Source organism: Cannabis sativa, chromosome 4 (genome assembly GCF_029168945.1).
Source record: "Cannabis sativa cultivar Pink pepper isolate KNU-18-1 chromosome 4, ASM2916894v1, whole genome shotgun sequence".
Lineage (NCBI taxonomy): Eukaryota > Viridiplantae > Streptophyta > Magnoliopsida > Rosales > Cannabaceae > Cannabis > Cannabis sativa.
Genome location: NC_083604.1, coordinates 54,516,874 through 54,525,425, shown reverse-complemented (window position 1 = coordinate 54,525,425; position 8,552 = coordinate 54,516,874). Strand labels below are relative to the sequence as shown.

The window sequence follows — 8,552 nt, the reverse complement described above, 5'->3', positions numbered from 1 at the left end:
TTGAGAATATTTTTAATTTTTATTATTTATCCAATTGAAGCTTTATCAAGAAAATAAATAATATTTCCAGCAGAAAAAAAGAAAAAAAAAGAAAATAAATAATATTAAGATTAATTTCTCATAAGAAGAAAAGAAAAAGGTAGAACTAGAAAATAAAACTAAAAAAAAAAGGTAAAATTGAAAAGCACAAACGCCGCCACGACAGTGCCACGTAGGTTCGAATAAAAACCGAAGCAAGCTGTTCAGTTTCCGAAGCTGGTGGCTCGTCAGACACAGCTGGAGACAGCCTGTCACCAACAAAGTCCCACTCACCTATTCCCCTAACTACGTTCTCTCTCTCTCTCTCTCTCTCTCTCTCTCTCTTTTTCTCTCTCTCTTCGCGCTTCCCTGTCTCTCCTCTCTCTCTCTGTTCCTGGCTGTCTCTGTGTATTAGGGTTTCCTGATCTTGTTCAGCGATTATCAGAATACAGCTTCCACTCTACCGGATCAAGATTCCCACCTTTGTAAGCTCTCCAATGATATGATTTTTTTCTCTAATTTCTGCATTTCGCCACCATTTTTCTTTAATTTAGGGTTTATTATTCGCTTCCAATCTTTCTTTCTGAATAGTATTTCGTTCCCTTAGTTTTCATCGCTATTGTATTGTCTATGGCTGTTATAATCGTTGTGGCAGGGCCGAATTATTTATTTCTGTGTCTGTCTTTAAGATTTGTAAGTATCTATTTGGTATTAGCTGATAATTTATTTTATTGTTAAGTTTTTTTAAAATGAAAATTGTTAATAAATCTTGTGGTAACATCAGAGAATGAAATCAAATTTATCAATTCAGAAAAAATAAAATTAGTTCAATATTGTTTTGGCATATATCTTTTCGGGTGGTATTATCCTGAAGAGTAATTTACTCTTTTAACTGAATAATTAAATAAAAATTTACTTAGTCGAAACTGTTGTTTGACAGTCATTTTCTTTAAATATGTGCATTGACATTTCAAAAATTCCATTCCAGTTTTTCTATTTTCTTTGAAGATGGGCGATAAGGTTTTGTTTTCAGTAATGAAAGGAAATTTAGATTTGGTTTTTGTGTGTATGTACTTGGTAGTTGCGGTCACGTTAAGCAAATCTATGATTATTTGATAGTTTTTATTCGATTACAGTTGCTTTGATTGTGAATAAATTTGTGTCTTTGCCTCCTATTCCAACAGCTTGTACTCTCCAGAATTCAGACTATTATGCTTTTACGTTATGTAAAATGTTTGATAGTTTGATTCATTTCTTTGAAACAAAAGTAAAAGATTTGTTCCTTTTGGCCACAGTTGTTTTATTTGAAAAAGGAAAAGACATTGTATATTGTGGCGTTAAAATTTCCTAAGTTTGTTCATGAGAAGACGATGTTTTGGCCATCACTTTCCTGTTACCTATTATTGCTTTAGGTTTGTAGTTCTGTTGTGTTATAAATCCAAAATTCAAAATTGTGACATTGTCTTTACTCACTACTCTTTACTAAATTGTGAGTGTTTTATATTTGCATGTTTTATGCTAATGGTTTTTGTTGTAATTTCATTGACATTGGAACTACTGAACTTTTACATACCTTGCTTTGAAGTCTTACTGAACCTAGATTATCTGTTTCAAAATTTCTAATTGCGGGGGTAATTTGTTCTCAACCTATGATTACCCTTTTCTCCATCTTCTAATTTAATATGCTGGACTTGAACAATATGGTGCATATGTTGGATTTTGGAATTTGGTATAAGGATCTCGTTTCTTATCCTCTTTGCCCAGTGGTATTGCTTTTATTGTGATATTCAACATATGCTGCTTCATTTTTTTTTTTTTGTTTTTCTTTGATTTCTAATTATTTTATTTTCGTTTATTAGGATACTGGATCATATACACATCTAAAGGTTAGTTCGAAGAATATTTGGATCACATGGTTGGTACTACTGACATGATGCCCTAAGTGAGAAAGTATATTTCGGTTCAATGAGCATCTTTTGGTATCTTCAGCAGAACTTTTTCTGTCATTTCACTTGATTCTGGCCCGAAACTATTTAGGCTACTAGAGGATCTTTTGTATCCATGCTGTTAGAGAGCATGCGTGGAATCTGTGTTTCGGGTAATGCCCCTGACGAGATTTGCTGCCGATGCATTCGGTGTGTTGACAATATGTCTAGTTGCTCTCTTGATTCTTTTAGGTATACTGTGCATCGCTTACTCATTTTACTTCCGGTCTCGCATTCGTAGTCAGGGTTTTATTCAGCTCAGTTACTTTAGTGGTCCTTGGATAATTAGGATTGCTTTCATTTTGGTTACAATTTGTTGGGGTCTCGGTGAAATAATTCGTTTAACGTGGTTAAGACGTGAGGGAAGAGTGTTGAATCTTGATTTGAAATGGCAGGAAACTGTCTGCAAATGCTACATTGTGTCGAACTTGGGATTTGCAGAGCCTTGCCTCTTCCTCACTCTTGTGTTCCTCCTGCGTGCTCCTTTGCAGAAGATGGAATCAGGGATCCTGAGTCGAACATGGAATGGGAAAACAGCAGCATGTGTTATTCTATACTGCCTCCCGCTGTTTGTTCTTCAGCTGTGTCTTATTTTAATTGGACCTCAGTTGATGAAGAATAAGAGTTTACATAAAATGCCTTGGTACTTTACGAGTACAATGACAACTGATGACATTGCTCTCTGCACTTACCCTTTAATAAGCACTATCCTCCATGGGATTTTTGCAACTGTCCTGACTGTCTACTTGTTTTGGCTGGGAAGGAGGATTTTGAAATTGGTCATCAATAAGGGCCTGCAGAAGAGAGTTTATACATTGATAATCTCAGTTTCAGGTTTCTTCCCATTAAGGGTTCTATTACTTGGCTTCTCTGTTTTATCTAAACCAGAGCACTTGCAATTTGAAGCTCTCTCTTTTTCGGCTTTTCTTTCTCTTCTATGTTGTACCGGGGTGTGTATATGCATGCTTGTTTACTGCCCAGTTGCTGATTCTTTAGCCCTGGGGAGTTTACATGACTTGGAGGCTAGGAGAATGATCAACGATGATCAAAATGACTCTATTTCCCTTATTGCTAACCAGAGTCATCTTGAAGAAACAGCTGTTAATAGCCCTGGGAGGAATTCTGATGCATCGACTAAGCGAGGATCAATTTCCTTTCGAACGTTGGAGAAGGTTGGTTCTTCAAGGGGAAACTTTGTGGAACTCAGCCTCTTCTCTCCCAGTAGGGATGCATCTCCCCCGGGCTCACCTCCGCTCCTTGGCTGGCCTATGCGCCCTCCTGCACAAGTTCATGGAACTTAAGAAAGCATGCAAGAAACTGAGAGTAATGCGTGGTGAATATCAATTTTGTGGTAAAGAAAAACTGATTGTAAAGGGTTTTAGCTTCAATAAGGATTCATATTCTTGGTTTGTTTTTCTAATTTTAGATAATGATGATGGTTTTGCTTGAAATGGTATTCATTATCCTTTGATTTTTTTTTTTAATATATTCTCCCTAATGGTATTCGTATCTAGGTAAAGAAATACAGGTGGTGGACTTGGTCAATCTTACTTCTAGCTCCTTTCATAAGTTAAATCTGAATAGATTTTTTCGCCCATTATTTACTTTTTGTTTAATTAATAATTTCTTTTTAAGTAGGCTAACGGAGTTGTGTATCCTTTAAAAAAATTACCAAATTGATTTTGTGATATATATAGGCATTAGTAACATGCTATTTATACTATAGTTTAGATATTTTAAATAAATTTATTATAAAAAGAATGATTAATTGATTGAATTAATGTTTAATTGAAATTTAAATTAAAATTTATATAAAAAATAATTATTTAATTTGTTAATATTTTTAAATATAAATATTTAAAATTATTTTTTCAAAAAAAAAAGTTAATTTATTGATTTAACAATGTTAGTTTTAACCGTTAATTTTAACTAAAAAAAATTAATAAAATTATTCAATTGACAATTTACTATTAGATAACACATTAATAAAATTAAATTGAATTTTTTTATTTGTAAAATAAAAATAAAAAGGAAAAAGAGATTTTATAAAAATACTAGATTTTAGGTAAAAATTTACAATTTTACTATCACACAATTTTTTTTTCTATAAAATACTAAAACAACAAAATAAAACAATTAAAAATAATTGTGAAACAACAGTGAAAATTTAATACAATAGACAGTATAAAAAACATAACATTTTTTAAAAAAAAATTCAATATGTAAGTATAAAAACCTCAAAGAAAAATTATATATGCATATATGATATAAGAAATAATTACTTATTTATCATACAAATTTAAATATACCTAAATCTTAATAATAATTAACATAAATAACAAACATTTATAATTTGTATTCTATATAATTATATCCATATTATTTTAATTAAAATTGTGTAACATTAAATTAATCTTTACTTCATTATTTATTTATTTGTTATTATTATTATTTTTTTTTTAATAAACTTCATTATTTATTTTGATTATTCCTTGTAAGAGAATTATTAAATGAAAAAAAATATAAAATGGGAAATTTACATAAATACTGCTTTTTGACCAAAAGTTTTCAAACATAATGGGACACGGCAAACATAACTTTTTTACTGTCCAAGCCCGTTTTCTTTTCTTTTATACTGCCCAAGCCCAATAACTTTACTTTTATACTATAAACAGTAAAAAAACACAAAAAACGGGATCTCCTTCCTTGTTGGGGACGAGCCAGAATCGGAGATAACCAGGAAAAAGCGATTAAATCCGGGGAAGAGTAACCCCTGCTAAATCTAAGGACAATCGAAGAACGAACAACAAGATTTACAGAAGATTTTTTTTTTCAAAAACAGAGGTAAACACAACAAAACCCAAATTTGTTTAATTCTTAATAAACTACAAAAAAAAAAAAAAACAAACCCGCATTTAGATCCGAAGTTAAAAAAAAAAGAAAAAAAATAATGTGATGTTGTTTAATTTATGATGCGAATGGATAAATTAGGGTTGTTCTAATGTTGTTTTGGCGTTATTAATACAAAATCATTGCTAATTATATGGATCAGAGAAATAATAGATAAAAACACTAATAATAAAAAGTGTACATTATTTTTTATGGTTGTTCTACTGTTGTTTTAATATGAAAAAAGACACGTAAATGTAATATTTGGAACAATGACAGGTAATGGAACATCTACCAGTACTCATAAAGAGCAATGGACAATAATAAAAAAAGAACACCTGAAAACGATTTGAGTGCATTGTTTTGTAGTGTTATTTTACTGTTGTTTTAATATGAAAAAAAAGGCCACATAAATGAAATATTGTGAAAAATGACAAGACATGAAATCTATACCAGTTCTCATAAAGAGCAATGGACAATGGGAAAAAGAACATAATTATTTCAAGAGAATGTGGCAATGCTCAAAAACAACACAGCAATACTTGAAAACAACACAGCAACAATAGAATCATACACATTGGAACACCAATCAGAAGGAGGAGAGTCAAAAATAAGAGAATTTAAAAATGACAAATTCGACATAGTTGTCTATGCGAAGCTGGTTGCTGAAAAAAATAGTAGAAAAACTTGAAAACAACAGTAAAAAACTAGATCCAGAAATCGACATCAACAACGTGAAGCTAATAATAACAGACAAACATCACCAGAAGTAGAAAAAAGTCAAGCATACAAGGACAAGGAAACTTTGAAGAATTTCCTTAGCTACTACGCACAACCAAAGCGGAGGAAAACACTCACTGGAGGAAGGAGTATAGCCAATATTACTTCAATAAAAGTTTCTGCACCCATGATTATGTATAAAAGTTGTATAATTGTAAACATCTATTTGAGCAATAACAATATAAGGAACTTCAACTATATTTTAAAACAAAATGAGATAGGTGTCCGTTAGATGAGTCTTTCGGTGCCACGTAGGCGGATGGTCTTACGCGTGTACAAGATGATAGTCAACATTCATTTAGATTCGTTATATACATAATATATATATTATCAAGGACCACCTAGAAGTAAAGTAGTCTCTATCTTCATTGCATTTTTGACACGTGTAACCAATTAGGACGTTCCATCAACATTTTATACAACATGACAAACTCTCCAGTGAGAGCCACGATTACATGAAGTTGTAGTTTGGACTTTTGCTTCACATGGATAAGGATATTGGTTATAACCAGAAGTTACTACTTTAGAATGGTAGTATTTTGATCAGGTGTTCTTAGATTCCCAATCCTAAAAAAAAAACAAAAGAAAACACTACTAAAAAAACACTACAACAACACCAAAAAAATTAAAGAATAACAAAAACAAGCATAAAAAAAATAGAACAAAAATAATGAAATCACACACCTCTACAACTCTTTTCTTGATTGCACAATCTTTACTGGGGATTTACCCTTTCCCTAAAATTTAACAAAACAAAACCAAAACAACAACAATACACACCATCAAACAAAACAGAAAAACATAAAATAAATGAAACAACAAAAGGAACATACAAAATGAAAAAAAAAAATACAGAGAAATTAACAATACGATAAAACTAAAAAAAAACCTAAAACAACACAAAATCAATTCGAAAATACCTTATCAGATTTAGGAGACTTTACAAACTCTGGCTCCAACTCAAAATCAGAGTCGGAGTTCTCCACCACAGGTCGAGGGGCGTTTTGCTCGAGTGTTCTTCGAAGTTCCAGCACCTAGTTTCCTTTTAGCAGCAACTAAAGAAGTAAGGTTAGGAGGATTATCTTTCAAATTCTTCTTACCCATTGTTGCTCAATTTTTTTTTTTTGGGCTTTTTAGCAACATAGGAGAATGATGATTGTGTAACAATCATTGTAAATAAGGGGAAATAATATTTATAGAAGAATAAGAATGAAAATGGGAGGGGGGGGGAGTGAAGAGGGAAATATTATGAATATGGAATAACTGAAAAAAAAAAAAATTGAACTAAAAAATAAACCACCCAAAAAACTGTATAAACGCTTGAAAAAATAGATATTAGAAGAAGATGAATAGGAAACATGGGAGAGTGGGATTTTAGTAATGATTATTTAACATTTAAAAATATTGAAAAATAATTTTAAAATAAATTAAAACCCCAAAAAAGCACTCTGTCACAAATAGTGACACCATGTCAAATCAAAGCTTTTTTGAAATATTTATAAATAATTTTAAAATAAATCAAAACTCCAAAAGGAAGCACACTGTCACAAATAGTGACACCCACGTTACATCAAAGCTTTTTTTTAAGAAAAAAATTCAAAAAATGAAGTGGCAAAATTTGGTGAAGACACGTGTAAGCCCCAAAGTATTAATAAAATTTATATTAATGGTAGTATACTCCATATAAAACAACAAATTCATACACAGTATAAAAGTAAAAATACGCGTGTAGCAGTATTTTTGAAATAAAATGAAAAAAGTTAGTAAACCATGTAAATTTCCCTTTATTATTTTTTCTTTAACAAAATTTGATATTATGTGTTTTTCCATGAACAAATGTAAAATTCTTATTATATTAGAGATGAGCATATGTTGATATATTATTTATTATTTTTTTAAACAAAATTTAGTATGGTAATTGTAATAGTAAATAGATTCATTATATTGTTTATTTTTTCCTTTTACTTTTGTAATCCATTACAATGTAATAGTTATTACATTAAGTATTGCAATGATGACTACATACAAAAACTAATGTAATCCTCATTACAATTACACTCCAAGAAAAAATATATTTTAATAAAAATATAGTAAAAAAAGCAGAGGCCTATATTATTATTATTATTATTTTTTGAATATTTTAAATTATAAAATAAAATTAATAAAGCTATTTTGATCAATACAAATTTTATTCTATTACATTTGCATATCAAACTATATATAATAATTTTGATTGCAATGTTCATTCTAACTACAAACTAAACATTGTAATTAATTTTTATTACCATTCTTATTCCATTACATTACCATTACTATTACCATTACCATTCCACTACACCAAATCAAACACTATCTAAATATTAAACCATTTTTTCTTATGTATTGTATTCTATAGAATAGTATATATTTATATACAAAGTTAAGAGACTAAATAGGTTACTACTAAATACAATTAATTCTAATTTTACAACTAATATACAACGGAGGAGGTTTCAATAGTTACATCAAATATGTAACCACATGGTTACATTTATTTTTAACCATTAGATCATTGTTGAATGGTTGTGATTAATTTAGAAATTAAAAAAAAATAAATAATAAATAACTTGGGACTTGATACTTTATTTTCTTATAAAAACTTAATTAAAATTGATTTTATTTAAAATTACATAACTAATAATTACTTGGAAAATTTTATTTACACCCCAAAATTTTCTAAAGGCACCCCATTTTCATAATTTTAATTTAATATAAAATTTATATCTTTAGTTATACTAAATTTTTTCAACTTTTTTCTTCCAATTCATAAACTTAAAAAATATACCTATCAAATAAAATTATATTATATTTTAAATATTATGACAAAAAAATTAAAATAAA

At 29.6% G+C, this 8,552-nt stretch overlaps 1 protein-coding gene across 1 annotated transcript; it reads left to right on the top strand.

Annotated features, from left to right (window-relative positions):
* The first annotated feature begins 297 nt into the window (after positions 1-297).
* Positions 298-3,454, top strand: LOC133037265 (uncharacterized). Its single transcript, XM_061114196.1, has 2 exons — positions 298-503; positions 1,878-3,454. The coding sequence occupies exon 2, from the start codon at positions 2,120-2,122 to the stop codon at positions 3,302-3,304; it is 1,185 nt and encodes a 394-aa protein (XP_060970179.1). The 5' UTR covers positions 298-503; positions 1,878-2,119; the 3' UTR covers positions 3,305-3,454.
* Positions 3,455-8,552: the final 5,098 nt, after the last annotated feature.

Bases quoted from the DNA above. Each gene is read 5' to 3' on its own strand.
- LOC133037265 (XM_061114196.1), top strand. From the start codon at position 2,120: ATGCCCCTGACGAGATTTGCTGCCGATGCATTCGGTGTGTTGACAATA.